Here is a 21,723-nt window from a genome sequence, read left to right as displayed (position 1 = left end):
ATGTGTTCTTATGACAAAACCCAAACAAGCTCACACAATTAAAAAAGGTTGTTGGTCTGGTTTTTGTCAGTCAATGCTAATGTAATCATCGCTGGCTGTTACGGGGTATTAAGCACAAAGCAAATATTACACAAAACTAAAAAAGAAACATTAGCAGTCCTGCGGGAAGAAGCATCTAGGATGTATAGCTTTCTGCTTAGGTTCACGTACAACTTTAAAAAGAGATAACCAGGAGAGGCGATAGCTAGCGCGGGTTCTTGAGTGCAATCTGGGGTCTCTTCAGAGATCGCCTGGTGAACCGCCTCGACTGAATCACAGCACTGACTAACGCTGCATCGAAAGCAAGTAAAATCTGTGCCGTGGGTGTTTTGGACATCACACTCTCAATCACTCAGTCATCACTCACTTTGTCACCCTCCCTGATTCTTCTCTGCCTCAGTCTCATGCTCATGTCTCTTCCTCTTCTCTTTTCACAGAACTAAAGGCGGCCAGTGCCTCTAACAGCGTCCCTCGAGTGCCAGAGACCACTGTCACGCCTGGTTTCTCTGCTCACTTTATTCCTCCCTCCTCCGTCTCGCTCTCAACATGGAGCCGGGTGGGTTATGGAGCCAGGGGGAGGATCCCCTCATGGGGAGCTTTAACGCATCGGAATTCAACTCTGGTATTCTTTCGTCTCCAATAATGTCGAGGACGATGGATAACCAGTCGTACAGCATGTCAAACCAGACCTTGCCGTTTTTCGCCAGCAGCATGGTGATAACGGCGACCATATCTTTGATCGTGTTCATCGTCGGGCTCGTAGGCAACACGCTGGCCATCTATGTGGTCCTGCGGTATGTCAAGATGAAGACCGTGACCAACATCTACATCCTGAACCTGGCTGTGGCTGACGAGCTCTACATCCTGGGCCTGCCATTCCTGACTACACAGAACGTCCTCTCGTACTGGCCATTTGGATCCTTCCTGTGCCGCGTAGTCATGACAACAGATTCGCTCAACCAGTTCACGAGCATCTTCTGCCTTACTGTGATGAGCATCGACCGATATTTGGCCGTTGTTCATCCACTGCGTTCCAGCAGGCTGCGTCGACCCCGGGTGGCCAAAGTGGTGAGCACCGCAATGTGGGCCACATCCTTCATCGTGGTGCTGCCGGTGGTGATCTTCTCTGACGTTCAGGACAATTTCAATTCCTGCAACATGAGCTGGCCAGAGCCGCGCAACTTTTGGCCAGTGGCGTTCATCCTCTACACATCTGTGCTCGGCTTCTTTGCGCCGTTGCTTGTGATATGTGCATGCTACGTGCTCATCGTGGTGCGGGTAAAGGCTTCGGGAGCGCGGGCAGGATTTGGGAGGCGGCGTCGCTCTGAGCGCAAGGTGACGCGTATGGTGGTGGTCATCGTGGTGGCGTTCGTGCTCTGCTGGTTGCCCTTCTATGTGGTCAACATCGTCAATCTCATATCCATTCTACCCGAGAACAGCGTGATGATGGGCGTCTACTTCTTCTCAGTCAGCCTCACATACGCCAACAGCTGTGCCAACCCGATTCTCTATGGCTTCCTCTCTGATAACTTCAGGCAGAGTTTCCGAAAGGTGTTGTGTGTACGCAGGGCGAATGGCGTAGAGGACGGGGAGCCGAGCGCACCACGCACTGATAAGATGAGCGCAATCGATAGCTTCCTGCCAGTGAGGAATGACCACGTCAATGGGCATGTGCAGAAGAACCAGGTTTGTCAATTGTCAACAACACACACACACACACACCAGTCACCTGGTTGATAATTTTACTATCACAACTTTGTTTTTTATTTAACCTTTTTTGCTTAACATTACATGAATAATCATTTTATTTACACAGCATCATCATTTAGCACTAGGAGATACAGAAGCTACTGTAATGTACAATGCTATGCCGCTAATCTTCGCTAATCTTATTCGGCTAAATAGCTGGCTAATGTTTTCCAACTAACTATCCAACTTTTGCTAGCTAAATTATTGTATTGTGTAATTAAACTCTACGTGTCTATTAGCAAGCTAGCTATTAAGTTTTTCAAACAAGCTCTGAGAATTTTACAAAGCGGTGACTGAGTGTAAAAGCTAGGTAGGTTACAAACTGTATAATTGCCGTAGGTTAATGCTTTTCTTTGACATACAGTACATGATCATTTTTATCAACATATTTGACATTTGACCAGAATCCAGGAGCTATTGTGTAATATACAGTAATTGCCAGTTACTTTGGAAGCTACTCTGCTAATGTTATGGAATGTTACGTAAACAAGTAGTCAAGTTTGCAAGCAAGTTAGGTCGTCTTATATTAACTTAAGTTAGCCTAATAAGTCAAAATTAGTCGCTAGGTTTGCTGTCAAGCAACGTAATGCTAGGTAAATATATTTTTTAACACATCAGCTGCCAGTCTTCACTAGAAACCTAGCTAACTTTAAGCCATTGTGTCGAGTTTGTGAACTCTGGCTTATCAGAAACTCTGCCTGTGTGGATAGAAAGGCACCTGTAGCTAGGCAAATTCAGAATGTACGCGTGGGCACAATATCTGAACATGCACTGTGTGTGTGTGTGTGTGTGTGTGTGTGTGTGTTTGTGTCCTTTAAATGGATGACATGCCCTTATTTAAAGCTGTCGCCTTATCTGAATGGCCCATTGAACACTAACTTGCTTGACGTCAAGCGAGCTCGAGCGTGTGTGTGCAAAACATCACTTTGTGCATCTAAGCTGTATGTGTGTGTGTGTGACATCTTTATAAAGTATATGAGTTTAAAACAATGGACAGATGAAGTAAATAACATTGATCATTTTGTTACAGTCGCACCTGTTTTAGAGGGATGGGATGGAGTGAGTCAGGTCTTAAAGTTGATGTGTTGGCAGCTGGAAAAATGGGCAAGCGTAAGAATCTGAGCGGTGACCTCTTTTAGCCGGACAGTCCGTACGCCCACAGGAATTCAGGAACGTTTTGAGGAACATGAACAAAGAAATCAGGGTGTTGGACTCAGTCAAATCCATGGAGGCCCCATCCCACAACTTACAGGACTTATAGGATCCGCTGATGATGGCTTGGTGCCACAGATACCACAGCACACCTTCAGAGCTCTCATGGATTCCGTACCTTGATGGATCAGAGCTGTGTTGGTAGAACAATGAGGACATCCTCAATATTAGAAATTCTAGCCGATATAGATATGCACAAGTAGTTGCGTGCAGAGCAGCCAGGAACCCTCACTCATTCACAATGTCTGTTCATTGGCTGTACGGGTGGGTGTTTGTACATACTAATGTGTGTTTGTGGACAAAATAGAAGTGAGGTTTGTGTACATAAAACAATTCTGGAGCATTTAAAGACCTCAATGTCAAAAAACGGTCAACCAAACCAATTAACATAGGCAACACACTTAAAGAATGTGTGTGTGTATGTGTGTGTGCGTGCATGTTGTTTTTCCAAGTTGTATTTCTCAGTCATTGTTCTAGAATGGCATGCATAAAGTGTCAGTATAATCCTGTACACACTACGTTATTTCAGATGGTGGTACTTCGGTTTAGAAGGTGGGGCGGGGGGGTTTCCATTGTGTGCATGTGTATGCATGTGTGTGTGTGTGTGTGTGTGTGTGTGTTTCTCCTCTCACTCTGGTGACATGCCCTTATTTAGACCCGTCACCTTATCTGATGCAGTGCTGCATGGTAAATCTCATTCTAACTTTGATGGTTTAGTGTGACTTGTAGGGCACTTGAGCATAAATTTTCTGCCAGTTGACCCGGCAACTTGAAAGGGACACGAAGGGAAGAACGCACGTTATTTATCACCTTCACTTCCTTACAAACTTAGATAGAAAAAACAGTGACGTTGGCACCTGCTGTCAAGTTTGCAATGAAAACTGTTTTGGTCTCCAAACATCATTAATCCTTTGTAATGCAAACTTTTATTTAAAGAAAATCTGTACATATGAATCTTTATAGTGAAAAGTATAAGGTGTAAAGAAAACATTTTATTACTTTACAGCATCTTTACATTTAACCATAACATTGTAAATTTGTATTTAGTTTTGTAAAATTTATAGTGTTAATAAATTAAATAATAAATTAAAACTCTTAATGCTTGTTATTAATTAATTTTCACATGGTAGCTGATGTATAAAATTAAATTGTTTTATTTTAAATTGTGTTTAGTATCAGTTAGATTACTGAGATTACCATTAAAAATATTAGCATAAAGTACACATTCAAACATTAAGCTAAAAACTTTAAAACAATTAAACAAGTTATGCAAAGTTTCATTTAAGTCCTTATGTTATAAACTTCACATTAAATCGTACATAAACATAAACTTCTACACTGTGAACCACATTTTAAATAACATTTCACTCCTTTTGTTATAAAAAAAACCTAATCATTTAAATAGTAACGAAAACCTTCACAGTATGAACTTTACATTTAAACTTTAACAATCTAACCCTGATTTTTTTCCTGCTATAAAACTGGGATTAAAACCTTTAGTACAAATACAATGTTTTAATTTTTAATGCCTTACTAAAAATAAGGTTAATTTATAATAGCGTCAGCTGGACATTTAAAAACAGCTGATTTAAAATATGTTGTAAATGTAAAAAAAAAATTAACTGTAAAATGGCTCTTTAATCTTTAATGCCCAATATTATTTAAATCTAAAGTTTACATGTGAATCTATAATGTATTAACCTTACACTATAAATTTATAGTGTACATTTATTGTTGAAAGTTCATATTTAAACTTGTAAAAAAAAAACTTATAAAAAATATTATAATGCAATTGATAGATGAAAACTTTGTAAATTGAACATTAAAACATTTACCTTTGTGAGTTTACTGTTTATGTTGTAACCTTTATATTTAGGCCTGTAAATCGTCTGAAGCTTTCTGTGGCGGTTTTCACATTTAGACTTGACACATTAAAACATAAAGTAATTGAACATTTTGAGGCTATTTAAGCGTTAAACTGTTTACATTTGAAACCTCTAATGTAAATTACACGCCAGCCATTGTATTGTAAACATTTAAAATCCCCACTTAAATGTTTAGACTGTAAACTGTACAGTTAGGTCCTTAAATTATAATCTTAGCTTATAAATTTGTTTTATAAGCTAAGATTATAATTAGCTTCTTCTGATTTTTAAATGATAAACTTGACCTTATGTCTTTACTCTGTTTATTTGCAAGGCTGAAGGCAATTCTTCAAGCATGGCAGCGCAGTTCTGATGTTATCTCACCCAGGTTAGCGAGATGGAGGGACTGTGAGGTTAATACTTAGCGGCAGGTGTTGCATTGCTAAAGGCCATAGACTGAAAGTCCACAAGAGCACTGTAGCATGAAGCACGGAGGCCATATGCAGAAAAAAAAATAAACAAATGAACAAATCAAATAAGTCCCAGACACCAACACACCTCCACACTGTCTGTGACCTGCCGGGATTCTTCCGTGTGTCTTCACAGGGAGCTTTCCCACACTCCAGGATTGTTCTTAAATGATCTAAACCTGATAAATCTAACGTGATTTTGGTAACATAACTAGAACATATAACATATCTACAACAACAACAACAAACTTGTTTCCCTCCCATGGTCCAAGCCCATCAATCCACCAGCTAGTTGTTTTTTAGGGAGGTTTTACTGTTGGGTAAACGCCATTGGGTGCTATGAAACGATCGAGTGTTATAGACGAGCGCTCACCAACTCGCCTGGAGATACACCACTCTATAAAATCTGCATTGCAGTCTGCTTTTTAATGTAACCTTGTACACATGTCCTTGTCTCACCCAAAGTGTCCTATTACTTTATTGGTTCAAAACAACTTTGTCACTTCAGGTCTGAGAAACATAACCTTCCCAGGAGGCATTACGGTTTACAATTAACTTTTCAAAACGGAATAGTTATTAGAGAATAATACGTCATATCAATTGAGAATAATAACTGTGATAATTTTTCCTAACATGTGACATAACCTTACTCCGCTGGCTATTTAGCGTGTCAGACCGACATTGCGGAAAGAAATCCGACCTTGACAATCACCACAGTAATCATTTTGTCTACAACGTTCTTTCTGCAAGTCATGTCCCAGAGATTGCCCCTAACTATTCAGGCCAAATTTGGCCGACGCATATGTGATTAACCCAACCATATTTGGCTGACAATTGACGATTCTTTGGGGTTGAAAGTTTAATCTCAACCTTAATCAGCCTCACCTGCGTCAGCAAGTGAATGCTTTTCTTCAGATGATACTTTACACCTGGTGGATGAGGGTTTTTTGTGTGTTTAAGAGTGTTAGGTTGCACTGAACTCAGCATGATGGGAGATTAGAAGGCAGGGTCGGTGTTGGGTGTCTTAGATGTGTCCAGTGCTGGGTTAAATCAATTTCCTAATAATTGTAGGTTACGATAGCTGACAATTTTTTTTCCTACAAATTCTGGAATAGCTTACAACAATTTACCTCACACTAGAAAATTCTAACCAGTGTCACTCCAAACTGGAACGTGAGTGTAACATTCCAGATAAAAAATTATTTTGAAGAACATTATCTTCATTGAAGATAAGCTCTTCACTCAAACATGAGTTATGAGTAATTCTCTATTGTGTTTTTTAAAACATAGGAATCCATTTGTTTTGTTTAAAAATAAGCATTTTGATCTGTTCATGCCAAAATTTCAAGATGGTTCTTAAGTCCATTTTAGGTCCAGTCAAGGGGGATCTCATTCCTCGAGATCTGCTTGGGTACTCTGTTTAAATATTCCCAGACTGTTACCTAAGAATGTTTCCTGAACCTACAAATATAGTTCTTAAAACATTTCACAAACCTTGTTAAAATATTATAATGAATAAAATAAAATGGTCACAGAATGTTTTTTTTTTAGAACATTCCCAAAACTGTTCTCCAAACGTTACATTAACCGAAACATTCCCAGAACATTCTCCAAAAGGTTAACCAAATACAGCCCTAAACAGTCCCCAAAACATTAAATGAAACGTTAGCCAAAAATTCCCAGACCATTCTCGTAAACATTAACCAAAGCCTTTTCAGTGCAGTCTGCAAAACATTAACCAAAATATTCCCAAAACATTCTCTAACAAAAACAATTGTTCCAAAATGTCCCCAAATTTTTTTTCCCAAAATTCCCTTTAAAACATTAACTAAAATGTTGCCAAAACATAACTCACAAGGTACGTAAACCATGACGTTGCCAAAACATTAACCAAGACATTCCCAGAACATTCCCCACAAGGTTAACATGGCATTCCCAGACTATTAACCAAAATGTTAACCAGAACTTGCTCTAAATGTTCTCTAAAACATAAATCAAAACATTTACAGAACATCAATTGAAACATTAGCTATAATGTTGTCAGAACATTCTCAAAAAAAATGAACCATAACGTTTCCAGAACATTAACTACTATAAGTAAATTCTGCTAACCTACAGTACTGTAAAAAGCCCCAGTGCTACCCATCATAACCCGACATCTGCCAGTAGGAATTAAGTTTTTAATAGCCAAGCTTTGGGTTTTTGCCATGTTGTACACAAGACACCTGGTATGAATATATTTATTTTTTGCTTTTATTCACAAAAATGATTTGACGTGGTACTGAATTGGGTGTCACTGATGGTGAAATATCCACCATGGTGTATGCCATAGTGCTAGGAACTGCCACGCTAGCTAATTTTAAGCTGTTTAACCTCAGTAACTTATCATGCAAACAAATACACTTCTACACTACTTTATAATAACCTCTGTCCTTAATTATCCTGAAATCATCATGGATGTTCTAGTCATCTTATACGTAGTATTTCATACATCCAACCTCATTTGCTCTGCTCAACCACCACATACATCTATTCACCTGTTACCATGTGTACATAGGCTCAGCTTTCTGGTATATACTGTATCCATGATGAAGGTGAACATGAGAAGATCCACATAGCTCTATGTTGGGGGTTTGGCGTCGTTTTTGATGAAAGCATGGCTTCAAACGTAATAGTAGTATATATATATATATATATAAGCTTGTGACTAAACAGAAAGTGTGTCAAAAATGATCACTGTGAGAGCATAAGCGTGTTTTGTTTGTGTGTGTGTTGTACAGGGTTGTCGGGGTTGTCTTGTTGACTCTAATGCTAATGATGTAGGCAGATGTGTAACCGTCCATGAACAACAGCTGTCATGTTCATATTTCATGAGAAACGCAGTTCCTTAAAAGGTCGCGAATACTGCGTTACAGCGTGACCTTCCTGGTGTGTCGGTTAGGCATGCTGGGAATGTACTGCAAATGCTCGCTATACAGTAAATAACAACATCGTCCATTTTTTCTAAAGCTGTATGTAAAAGTTTTCAGACAAATGGATCTTTGGTGTGCACGTGTTGATCCAGTGTAAATCACCAAACGCATTCGTCACACTGCAGATTTACATCAAGCGGGCCCCTTGGTATAGTTCTTTTCCCTAATGTCCCCCCGTGGGGTCTGTGTAATAATCCCCCCCCAATACACACACACACATGCACATACATGTACACATCCCCCATATGATGGACTTGGAGTGTGAGCGTGCCTCGTGTGAATAAGGTTCAAAAGTGCAGGCTTTTAAAGTGAAACCAAAAACCAGCCACGTCGAGTAAATCTCACAGTGAGCTGTGAAACGGGGAAAATAAAATCCCAGCCTGCGAGCCAGAACAGAAAATAAATAACAAACGAACAAATCCCAATTATGTAGCAGAACCCTCGTCCAAAACACATTCATCACTTCACGGGTTGCAACACACGCCAAGTTCCTCTCACGTCTTATCCTCCTTCTCCTCCTCGCACATTTTATCCCCTCTCTCTCATTTCTTTTCAGGTCTTATCCCCTCTCTCTTTTCCTCCTCTCACGTCTTATCCCCTCTTCTTTCCCCCTCTCATATCTTATCCTCGCTCTCCGCTCACGTCTTATCCCCTCTCTCTCCTCTCACGTCTCATCCCCTCTCTTCTCTCACGTTTTATTCTCACTCTCCTCTCACGTCTTGTCCCTCATGTCTTATGATTGAGACTTCCCCCTCCCTCCTACATTATATTTTCTTTCATCTTTTTCTTTCTTTCAAGTCTCTCCTTTTCTCTTACATCTTTTTCTTCCCTCTCACGTCTTCCGTCTCTCCTCTCATCTTTCCTTTCCTCTCACGTCCTTCCCTACCCCTGCACATCCTTAGCTTCTCTCATGTCTTACCCGCTCTTCCTGCATCTGTCCGCTTTAATTTCAATTTCCGCTCCCCTATTTGTTACTTTTTTGTTTAATTTTCTTTCACGTCTTTTCCTTTCCTTGTGTCTTTTTCCTTTCCTTCTTCCTCTCCAGCTCACTTTTATGATGCTGGAAGAGAAACTTTCTCATTCTTATTGGCGTGAGACAGAAGTGGGTCCCTGCCAAAGGAAAAAAGGCAAACATAGAAAGATTTGCTTTTTGGGGGGATGTTTTTGTTCTCTACCATGTGTGTGTGTGTGTGTGTGTGTGAAAGAGTAAAAGCCTTCCCAGTGGATCGACTTGTGGAATGCAGAGGGTTATGCAGCACATGACTTCATCAGACTGCTTCAGATTTACACGCTGGCTCTGTGTACATGTGTGTGTGTGTGTGTGTGTGTGTGTGTGTTGATGTGAATACATGTGGTATTTGTCAATACTTGTTGATCCACATGCATTTTCATAATCCATTATAATGATAACTCCCTCAGGAACTGGCCACATTCCTTTCTTTTGTTCTGTTTTTTGTCTTTCCAGAAGTGCACATCTGGATTCTTACACTATGCACACCAGCATGGGCATCTAGTCATGTGTTGTTCATGTGTATGGTCATGTGTACAGTATGCCAGTTAAAGCCTTGAATGCATCGTATCATTGGTAAATTCCCACCAGATTATACAAACACCCGACACGTCACTCACATCCGAATTCACTTCATTGTTATAAATGTTAAAAAAAAAAAGTTTTTTAGTCCAAAAGATAAACCATGCGTTGAAGGGTTTTATGTAGAACCTCAAGGGCTTGCACTCCGACAAATAGGTCTTTGTTTGCTTAGGCGGCGTGTTTGTTTTATTTTCATTTAAATCGCCACCTGTTGGTTCGCTGTGCTTAGCCATTTGTAAAAAGAATTAGTAATAGCGTTTGTTTTGCAGTTATATCGCCACCTGTTGGTTCACCGTGCATAGACATTGTGTTTTTGTGTTTATATCGCCATCTATTGGTATCGCATGCTCAGGGAGCGTAGATTTCTTTTCGCTTACATTGCGTTTCGGCGTGCTTTGGCAGAGTGTTTTTTTAAAGGGTTAAATTTCCCTATATTGGTTCGGACTGCTTAGACAGCGAGTGATTTACGTTCATATCGCCACCTGTTTTTGTCCCATGTGCTTGATGCCAGTATGTCAAGAGAACAGGACCAATATGCTCTCTAGGCTTCTGGCAAAGGATATGGCTGTAGCATCACCTGGGAACTGATCTCAAATACTCGTAATCCAAAGTACATGTGGACTAGGTCTGTACCCAGAACTTTTTTATGTATTTCACTTGTCCTGACCGTTAACAACTCAGTTGAACTTCTAAACTGCAACAGTCAAGATCGAACCTGGACCCTGGCGGTGCAAAGCGACAGTGCTAACCACTAAGCCACCGTGCTACCTTTTTAATACCTACACTATAAAAATATATGATGACGTAAGTGAAAAGGGGTGATTTTTGTTATTTTTTAAACTAAAGATTCGACATTTGTTCATTAAATCCAGTTTTTTTTTTAGCCATGACTTTAGCCATCCTGGCCTGAATCTAGGAGCTATGATGGAAGACTGATAAATTACAGTTCTCGCTATCGACTCGAGCTGATAGAAAAGCCTCCAGAAAAAAAGCCAGGGAGTTTTTAAAGTGGTAAAGGGTGAAAGTCTTGGAATGTAACACCAGCTTTAGACAGAATCCAGTTTCGCAATGCTTGAGCTTCTGAAGCAGAGCAGACAGATCCAGAGGCTTCACAGCTCAAGTCTGCCAAATCTGCATAAATGTTCAAGCACTCAGAAGACACTCCATAGCTCTTTATTGCCACACTCCCATGCAAACATGCACATGTACACACACACACACATACACACACTCAATGGACTTGTGTAATAGCAGGCTGTTTTGCTGTCTTATTATTCAAAAGATTGGGGTTCTGGAGCTTTTGATACTCCCTAAAAACATGCTGGTTAGTGATAATAGTTTCTCCTGCCCCTATGTGAGTATCTATATAAGTGAATATTTCTAAATGTATGTTGAAGCCTGTGTAGTATGCTGATGTGGGCCACATGTTTGGCTCACTTCTGGTAGAGGTGTGCTTGTGTTATACCGGATTTCCTCCGTCAGTCAGTCCTGTACAGCATGTCCACCAGATAACAGCTGCTTAAACTGTCCTAGGCCTAGACCCGAACACGTTCTGCTGACTGGGACGGAAATCATCAAACGTCCATACAAGGTCACTAACGTCACGCATTCCTGTCATTAGCAGAACATTCAGTCTTTGTAATGACAGAAATACATGAGCAAGAGAGTGCTTAACCACGCACACACAAACACACATACACACACACACACACACACCTGGGTCATTTTTTAACAGATTATTCAAGGTGATGATTTATTTGTGATAGGAGTAAAGCAGAACATGACACAAGGTCTATTCATCATAGTTAAAAGCGTGAATGGAAACCACACATTTCTGCTGAATGAAATGAAATGAAGATTAAATCATAAAAAAAATACAATACACACACACTCACACACACTATTTTTTTTAACTAGATTTAAAATATTGTGATTTTTTCACTTTTTTTAGGCATAGTCATTTCCACCCGTCATTAGAACTAGAGTGCTAGAATGTCATCTATCGTTTTCGTCAACCAAGAAAGCTTGGCCAATCCGTGCTCTCTAGGCTCTGAAAGACGGGGCGAGCTTGTTACCATGACATCATAGGATATCTTTTTTTTTTTTTTAAAGAAATTAAGACATATACACCCACACATAGACATAGACAATATACTGTATGGTCCTACATCTAGCTTTACCAAATAATTGAATGTAACAGCAGCAAAGAAATTAAATAAATATTGGCAAACATCCTTTTGGCAGCACCGGGGCTTTGTTGTTAGCACAGTCGCCTTTGATCTCCAGGGTCCGGGTTCGATTTATGAAATTTGCATGTTCTCCCTGTGGTTGCTGGATTTCCTCCGGGTGCTCTGATTTCCAACAACAGTCCAAAAACATGCAAATTAGACTAATCTATTAGGTGTTCCCAAATTGCCCGTAGTGTTTGAATGTTGACTGAAGGTCCTACCACGGTGGTCACAATTGGCCTCCATAGTCCCTAATTGGACTACAGAGGTTTATGGATAGAAACATCCTCTTTATGAGATTGTTTGTTGTTACCCTAGATAATTAGCTTTTAATAAAAAATGGGTCATTTAATTAAGTCCGCACATACAAGCTTGGCGCAGGTTTTTACGTCAGATGCCGTTACTGACGCAACCCTCCAATTTTATCCGGGCTTGGGACCGGCACTGCATCCAGTGGCTGGGGTTTGGGCACTGGCTGGGAATCGAACCCGGGCCTACCGCATGGCAGGAGAAACACCTACCACTGAGCCTCCAGTGCCCTGTGCAATGTTTGGCAAAATAATCATGACATCATTTTTATTTATTTATTTATCCTATTAAATCAAACAGCTCTAACCACAGATTAACTTATTGCCAAGTCATGTTTAAGCCTTGTTTCCTAGCATGCTAATCCGTGTGCTAGCATGTGCACTATTACACTCAGTGGAGGATTTGTATGGATTTACACTTCTAGAAATGTAAAAAAAAAAATTCACAACGAAGATTCAAGTGTAAAAGTAGCTGTTGAATTTCACAATATGTAAAAACCCTTAGAATTATTCATTGTAGCCTAGCAGGGTTCTAAATTATGCAGGGTCTCTGCCTTGTGTTGAAAGGAAATAAGGAATTTTTATGCCACTGAAATTCTATACAGTATGAAGTAGTTTTGAATAAAAAGTAAATAAATGTCCTGGATCTCAGGCACTACCTCCAACCTTATCCAGTCAATACTTACAGGGTAATGTTTTTTCTTTCTTCATGGTTAAGCATAAATAATGTTTCAAAATTAGAGTTCATTACAGGAAAAATCAATGCAAAGAAAAGGTCAAAAGCATAAATATTGACCTAGACAGCTGAGCATACCTTATCTATAAGAATCTGGAAGAAACAGCAGAGCATGCTGTTTGTCAGTGTAGGACGGGTCGTTCATCGTGCATGGTCCATGGTGAACTTTAGATCCAGATGTTATTGAGGAACGCATACAGCTGGAGAAAAATGGACTTGGGACCATGGCACCAGCCTGATTATTCTTGTCTGCTGTTTTATTATCGCTGTACCTGGGTGTACTGACAGATCAGAGGCATCCTCGGGACAGCCCGGTCTGCACAAGTAACCAGCCTTCCAGAAAAGGCAACTAAAAGGTTGTTCAGGTTGAGTCAAGGTCTTTAAAGAGGACCAACTTGGATGGATGGATATACTGTAAGAATGGATAAAAAGAGGAATAGATAGATGGAAGAATGGATCAGGGGGGGATACATGGGTGGACTGATGAATGAGTGAATAGATGGATAAATAAATAGATGAATTACTGGATGGATAGATGGATGGATGGAATAATGGACATATGGATAAACTGATAAATGGAATAATGGATAAATGGATTGAAGAAAAGATGGATGGATTGATAGATACAGTAGATGGAAGCAGTACTACTACAGTACTTCCTGTATATCTTGAGGGACAGATGTCTCGTCCAATCAGCGGTAAGCATTTCATTCGCTAACTATACCTACCTTTTCCGGTTTGTATCGGACTGGATGAGAAGTGCAATACAAATTAACAAAACGGAAAACAAATTAACAAATTCAAAACCAAATTAACAAAGCCAAAAACAAAACAACAAAACAAAAAAAGTTTGGGTTTTGTTATTTGGTTTTTAATGTGTTTTCTGTTTTGTTAATTTGGTTTTAAATTTGTTATTTTGTTTTGGGTTTTGTTATTTTGTTTTCAGTTTTGTTAATTTGTTTTGCACTTCACGGCCACCGTAGTAAAGCTTCATAACGGCTCCAATCTGAGGTGCTGTTTGGTAATTTTTGATTTTTGGAGCTGGTAACTCTAAATGAATTTCTAAGTTTTGGTCTTGCTTTCCTGGGAGGGTCTTCATGAGAGACAGTTTCATCATGGTGCTTGATGGTTTTTGCAAATGAACTTGACACAATACTGTTCTTGTAAGAACTGCGATTGGGAAATGATTTGAAGGACAGATGGATTTTTTTTGGATAGATGAATAAATGGATGGATTAATTAATGCATGCAGGTTAAACCTTACTAGGATGAATTGTTCTGGTGAACTACAGTCGATAATACTTCTAAAATATTCTCTAATTTTGCTAGCAAAACTTTTTTGTGCTCTTTGGCAGCAAACATTATTAAATGTCATTTTAAGTCTATCTGCTATCTAGTTCCAACAGAGAAATGCAAGATGCTGATTGTTTAATTCTGTTTTTTAAAGTAGCCAAATAGTGATTAAATGAAGTAAGAGACTTTCTGTATGAGTAAGCATTTGAAATTGTCATGATATAGTACATTAGGGGTCAAAATCTTAAATCTCACTGAGTTACACTTCTGTACCTGAGGTCTGCGTAGCGTCTTATAAACTAACCTTGTAGTCTGTCTCGTTGGTTCTCACTTTGCCCTGAAATTTGAAATATGATTCATGTTTCCTGTCACGTTGGTCTGTGCTTAGCACAAGCTCAGGGTTGATCTTGGTTCTGTTAAAGCAGATGTCACATGTGCTCACAGAATTAAATTCAACAGAATCAATTATGCCGACTCCCAGACCACCCGATGATCGTCAGACCAGAGCTTTACGTCAAACTTTTTTTTTTTTTTGGGTGATGATATAGTTGTATGTATAATTTATTGAGGACACCTTATATGCAGTGATTTTCTTTATTTCCATCGATCGTTTCTGCAGTGGGTACGATGGGGAAATCAACAAAGTCGAGGCTTTGCAGCATCACAGATCAAACACCTTCTGACCCAGAGTCAATTTACAGTCCTCTGCTCAGATGAACACTTCATTATAAACTAGCCGTCCAAATCAGCCAGGGGCACAAAGGAGCTCATCTGCAATGCCGGATGAGTGTGAATAAATTGTCTTGCAGGTTCTCGTTCCTGCAAAGGTGCTGTTTCATTGCACTTTGTTTTATGGTTATTGTTGAAAATAGGATTTCATACATGTGTGTGTTTTTTTTTTTTATAAACGTGGGGTGCTTTTATCTAGGGTTTCCTATTATAAGAAGATGAGGTTGTTACATAATTAACCTTTTTTGAATGGTATCTATTGGCGCTTTGCAGCCTGTCGCAGTAAAAATTTGGTTTCATTTCTTTAATTGAATTTAATATGAACAAATGAGGGGTGTCTCTCTGATTTTGCTGTAATGATTTTTTTTTTCACCTCCTGTTAGACAGTCATAATGAAAATGTTTTATTCTATGATTGATGATTTTTCTAACTTTAAGCGATTCTTTCTAGAAATAGCCAATTACCCTCCCATTTTCTAGAAAAGAATTTAAAAACATTCTTATAATTGCTTGGCTATAATCTCATAATCAGAAATATTAGAGACACTTGCCCAAATGTGTGTTTACAGAATTAAGAGCTTATTGAAGATGCACAAAAAAATAATGAACGGTCTGGTTACCACGGTAACATGAACCAACGATCCCTGGATTTTTCATAAACTCATTTTACTGTTGTGTTTTTACTAACAGGCAGACATCACAGGGTGATATGAGACCTCATTTTATGCCTGGGATGCCCTTGAGGTTGCATGCGAAGACTCGGTCAGACACAGGTCGCATCTTGGTTCCCCATGATTAGATTTATAAAAGTGAAATGTGGAGACAGGGCAGTGCTGGCCTTTAAATATAGATATCTCGCTGTGTTTGAGGGGATTGAACTTTATAAAAAAATAAGAATAAAAAATCAAATAAAAAAAAAGGTTAAACAGCCAGTTAAAAAGTCCTGTGTTTAGTGAGCCATGTGTAAGTCAGTTTACACCTTTGTGAGGTGAGAGAAAGTAATATAGGAAAAATGACATGTTTCTCAACCTGACTGTGTATTCTCAGGTCTACCCTGTGTCCATCCTCATCAGAGAATGTAAAGAAATATCTATATGATTGAACAGTCCTGTGTTTAAACCCCATGCTGCTTCAGCCCCAGGTTCCCTTTGTCCATAGTGTAGCGACTGTCTCCACGTTCTCTGACAAGATAAACACTAACAGGTCAGTTAGAAATTGGATAGTATTTAATCGACTTGCACCAAAATATTAAAACTACCAGTGGTGGGTTGTTAATTAAGATCCCATTTAAATGGGAAAGCCTAGCAATACCGCACCCCAGTATACTGTAGGCCTCTTCCAAATGGTTGAGATGTCGCTTCATGGTAGGTATCCATATATTTACAAGTAATAATTGTTTTCACCACTTTTTGTATGGAGGCCCAACAGAGCAAATGGCTTTGGGGCAATAGATCTACTTTATTTCTTGTGGTGTGCTATGAGGTATACAATTTAAAGACACAGTGCCGTCAAGTGTTTTTTGTTAACATTGGATGTTTTTACCCTCAACCAAATGGTAGAGATGGCTTACTCAGGTTATGTCCAAAACGTTTTTCATTATTTTCATTACAATACATTTTAAGATTTGGTGCTCTACCGAAAAGTAAAGAAGAACATTAAAGGATTAGAGATTCATTATTAAAATCAATTATGAGGGTGCTCAAAAGACAAAACAAGATATATATATATCTTGTATATCTATATATATATATAAACAAGTCCAGTTTGCTAGCCAATCTAATACAGTTTCCCCCAAAAGTCTGGGTCAGTAAGTGAAAATTGCGTTAAAGTATAAATTACGGCAAATGCTCAGATTGACTACTATCACTTGTGTAAATACGCTGGATATTAGAACACTAAACATTTTTTTAAATGTTACTGATGTTTCATGCAGACTACAGACAGATCAGCCCAAGTGGAGTGGCCTTTGGTTTGATTCATTTCGTATATTTGGAAATAAAGCTATGGATGCAGGCTTTTGGTTCATACTGTATATCTAAGCAAACATCTCCAGCCCTAAGGCTAGGACCTGGTTCGATAAAATCTTCAGAGCTAAATCCTCTACTGTACATAAAAGTGTGTGATTGGAGTCTCAAAAGAGGTTCATGTTTAGAAAACCAGAGACATTTTTCTTTACAGGCTGTGTTACAGTGTTTTTTTTCATACACTGGTTGAGTCTGCTAGGTGAAACCCTTTCCGCAACTCAAGCTGCTTCAGTAAATCTTGCTTTAGGGTGAACTATGAGATTCTCAAAGTCGAAATCTGTCAAATCACACAGAAGACACTTCTCAGCAGTAATAAATCAGCATAATCTGCCACGTCATTCTCAGCAGGAGGACGCTCAGGGTAGTGAGGAGACATACGATGAATTAGCATAGTTTACATATGGGGAGAACTGGAAGTTCTGGTTTTGTGGTATTTGGGGCATTAGGGATCACTCGTGCAAAATAGCTGTTGATGGAGTTGTTTATCATAGGGATCATCTTGCTAAAGGCCATATAAAGTCATTTCGGCTTATTTTTCCTGAATGCTTGAAAATGATCTCCAGCCGGGTCCAATTTCTGAATCTATTACAGCAAATTATTTGGAATTTTATCGCTGATGTGTGAAACTGCTGCTCGCTGGTGCGCACTATCATAGGTGAAATGTCTGGTTTCTGCTTTTCCTTATATACGTGTGTGTGTGTGTGTGTGTGTACGACCATGTAATTAGATTTACAGTAATAACAAGGCCAAGCTGTTCTCATTATCATTAATGGAGTTGCTCTTGCCCTGCTACACCGCTGCAGGCCTAGTGTGTGTGTGTGTGTGTGTGTGTGTGTCCCTGTGTCCTATGAGTGTAAACTCATCTCTGCACATTCAACATTGTCTTGTAAAAGTAGACCATATAATATGTTTAACACATTTCCAAATAGTGCACATGTAACTGATGTAGGGAATAAACCACGGGAAAATGATCAACTACCGTGTTGTGGTGTGATAAAGCAGACTTGCTTTTACCATTCTGAAGTCGTATTGCTTTTATAGGACCACATGACTTTGATGATGATTGCACATGATTTTCTGGGTTATTTTCCACGTCCAAAATGTTACCATGGAAACAATGTTTAAAAACATGCTAAAACCCTTGCATTAGTAACATTGCTTGTGTGATTCTCAAGTGTCAGAGCTGCTGTTTTAGGTAATGAATTAAAATCTGAATGGAGAATACAAATTTAAGATATTAAAAGTTGGCTCGCTGAACTGAGGAAGGTTGAAATCTTGATTATGGTTTTGGGGGGGCAATAATTTATGCAAAACACATAATTGTACATCTAAATGTAGGTGAAGCTATAAAGCGTCCACTTGTCCTGTCACTGAGTGTGTTCTCTGTGTCTCCGCAGGACATGGAACTGGAGCCACGCTCGGGTCAACCCTCGAAACTGCAACCAGTGAAAACCAAAGTGATTGGCCAGTCCTCGCTTTAAACCCCGCCTCCTGTCCTTTCTCTGCTTTTATCTGTCTCACTGCTATCATTATTATTATTATTCCTCTTATCCTCTTTCTCTTTGTCTCTCTCTGTCTTTCCATCCACCCATAAATCGGTCTGTCGTCACTTCCTGTTGAAGGTGTGGCCTCAGACACCGACTCCACCCCCTGAGACTCCGCCCTGTCCTTCGCATGACTGTGGCCGTGACCTCTGAGGAGGAGAGGATTCTGGGTATGTGGTCCTGACTGGAGCACGGAGGAAGGTGTAGGCGCAGTGCTGTCTTTACGCTCTGTAGGAGGCGAGAGTGAGACTTTACAAACTTCTATGAAGTTCATCAAGGAAATCAATAGTTCCTCGGCGGGAGGCTGCAGCGTAGCGATCTGACACGTGGGCTGCTGCTCCTGATTAAACAGAGATGCAGAATTCTGACAAACCTATAACTTATCAATTTCTTTCTCTCTCTCTCACACACACACACACACACACAGCTGCTACAACCGAATTAGTAGCCTCCAAATCCGATACCCGTTCTCCGCTATCACCTGCTCCATCTCGTCTCGCACTCCGCTTCCCCCTGCAGGACATATTGGAAATGTTTCAACACCTAGTTGTTTTTCAGCACCGTGCTTGATCTGGACCACAGGTTTGTGGATCTATGCCAAATGATCGATGGTGTGTTCCTCATCATCATCCCTGCATGCTTTCAACACAACAACCTCTTTTGAACTGAATGAAAACAACAGACTTAAAAAAAAAAAACTGAATAAAAATAAATAGTTATGTCTGTGCTTAGCAGAATGTAGCTGAAGTGATTTGTGCAGCTGCCAGGCCGCTGGATTGTCCAAAGTCTGACTCTCGGCCTGCTGTTTGGACGTACTGTTCAAAACAAAGGTGTGTGATTTGAGGCGTAGCCAGAGGAACGCTCGGCCCCGAGAGCCTTTCGGAAGCCATGACTCTGTGATCCCTCCATTTTATTATAATTTTTTTTTACTGAAATGTGAATTTAGGGACGCTGAGTTACTATGAGACTCGTTTAAACAGACTGTGATGTATCATGCTATAATGCACTTGTTGTTTCCTGCCTATTGAAGAGAAAATGTAAGCTTTAATCACAGAGCATGGAGGCTACACCCCTTCACTGAATCTGACACATGGTTACATTGACCACGCCCCCTTCACTGAGACGTAAACCACATATAAGCTACATCTTTATTATTAACACTGACAGACCTGGGACTGACACATGCTTACAAATACCCCGTCCCTTCACCGAGGCATAAACCACTTATAAGCTTTCCTATTGACATCTTCCTTATTGACGCCCCTTCACTGAGGTTCACATAGGCCACGCCCCTTCACTGAGATGTAAAACACTCAAGAGCCACATCCTTCTCATTAACAGACCCTGACGCCACACCCGCTTCACTAAAACTGACAAATGCCTACAAAGATCACGCCCCCTTTACTGAGGCTAACAGCTACAAGTCACATCTTCCTAATTAACACTGACAGACCCTGGGGCCACGCCCCCTTCACTGGGACTGACGTACACTCACCTAGGCCACGCCCCTTCACAGAGACTGACACATTCACATAGGCCATGCCCCCTCCACTGAGATGCACATAGGCCACGCCCCCTTTACAGAGACTAACACATTCACATAGGCCATGCCCCCCTACTGAGACTCACATAGGCCACGCCCCCTTCACAGAGACTGCTACATTTACATAGGCCATGCCCCCTTCACTCACATAGGCCACGCCTCCTTTACAGAGACTGACACATTCACATAGCCCATGCCCCTTCCTCTGAGACTCACATAGGCCACGCCCCCTTCACAGAGACTGACACATTCACATAGGCCATGCCCCCCTACTTCACTTGGGGGGGGGGTAACACACTCCATGAGACCACGCCCCTTTGGGCTTGAAGATGTGAACGCCCATGCGATGTAAAGGAGCCGTCATGAGAGAGAGGTTACAGTGTATATAGTTTAAACGTAATGAAGTGCCTTTCCCGTCTTAAAGGGAAGACGTGGAGTCACAGCGCTCGATGTATAGACACACAGATGCTCTGATATGGATTTTATCTTAATTTTCTTTTCTTTTTTTTTTTAAATGTGAAAAAACATTTTTTTTTTTTTTAAACTTTTTTTTTTATTGTCTCATACAATTACTGGTTCTCTATTTGTTGTGTTGAATTCCTCTGTATAAATAAATAAATGTTTCCGGATATTAATTCGGGATTGTAATCAAATGTCGGCCTGATTGTCCTCTGAGCATTTTTTCACTGCATTATGATTTTTGTCAAGTGTATACATATGTTTTGTATCTGTGTATATAAACCTAAAGCCTGCAGTGATGTTCATACCTGTCACACACACACACACACACACACACACACACACCGTCATCCAACCAAATGAACAGAACATGTCAGATTGTCAAAAATGGCAGAATATTTTGTATTTTTGTGTGTGTGTTAAAAGTTTTTGTTGCTGTATATATCAGAAAGGTACCTCTATTATTTGTGAAACTCTTTTTTGTGCGATGTTTTATGTTTTATGTCTCACATGTAGAAAAAATGACAGATGACCATCAAGCTATTGCGAACAAATACACATTGTGAACGGCTGAATATAATAAAACGCCCAGCTGTGATTAATTGCCACATTTGGGAGAAAAAACTAACAAACGGAAAAAAATATATATGCCCCTTTTTATCCGTTTATAGTTATGCTTAAGGAATTAAGTAGACAGGTTGTTCCCTTGGTAGCACTGTGGGCTCGTACCTCCATGGTTGAGAAATCGCTTCCCTCCTTGGCATCTGTGTGCTTAATCACTCCGGTTTACTCACACAGTCTAAAGAGTACAAGCAGATTAGGCTAACTGGGATCCCCAAATTCACTGTCGTATGCGACGGTATGTGTGTATCCTGTGATGGATCCATCCAGGGTGTTCCCCGCTTCCCGCCCAGAGTCTCTCCCGGGACAGGCTTCAGGCTTCCTGTGACCCTGCGCAGGGA

General features: G+C 40.0%; 1 protein-coding gene across 1 annotated transcript; it reads left to right on the top strand.

Moving 5' to 3' along the window:
- The first annotated feature begins 487 nt into the window (after positions 1–487).
- LOC128506921 (somatostatin receptor type 5) lies at positions 488–20,807 on the top strand. The gene is made up of 3 exons (XM_053477541.1): positions 488–1,725; positions 18,613–18,672; positions 18,838–20,807. The coding sequence occupies exons 1-3, from the start codon at positions 586–588 to the stop codon at positions 18,910–18,912; spliced, it is 1,275 nt and encodes a 424-aa protein (XP_053333516.1). The 5' UTR covers positions 488–585; the 3' UTR covers positions 18,913–20,807.
- The last annotated feature ends 916 nt before the right edge of the window (positions 20,808–21,723 follow it).

This window comes from Clarias gariepinus, chromosome 18 (assembly GCF_024256425.1).
Source record: "Clarias gariepinus isolate MV-2021 ecotype Netherlands chromosome 18, CGAR_prim_01v2, whole genome shotgun sequence".
NCBI lineage: Eukaryota > Metazoa > Chordata > Actinopteri > Siluriformes > Clariidae > Clarias > Clarias gariepinus.
This window is presented reverse-complemented; position numbering and strand designations above follow the sequence as displayed.

What these genes read in the sequence shown, in the direction of transcription:
- LOC128506921 (XM_053477541.1), top strand. Translation starts at nt 586, where the DNA reads ATGGAGCCGGGTGGGTTATGGAGCCAGGGGGAGGATCCCCTCATGGGG. An exon ending in GGCATGTGCAGAAGAACCAG is followed by an intron (nt 1,726 to 18,612) that starts GTTTGTCAATTG and finishes GTGTCTCCGCAG; the next exon opens with GACATGGAACTGGAGCCACG. An exon ending in TGCAACCAGTGAAAACCAAA is followed by an intron (nt 18,673 to 18,837) that starts GTGATTGGCCAG and finishes TTCCTGTTGAAG; the next exon opens with GTGTGGCCTCAGACACCGAC.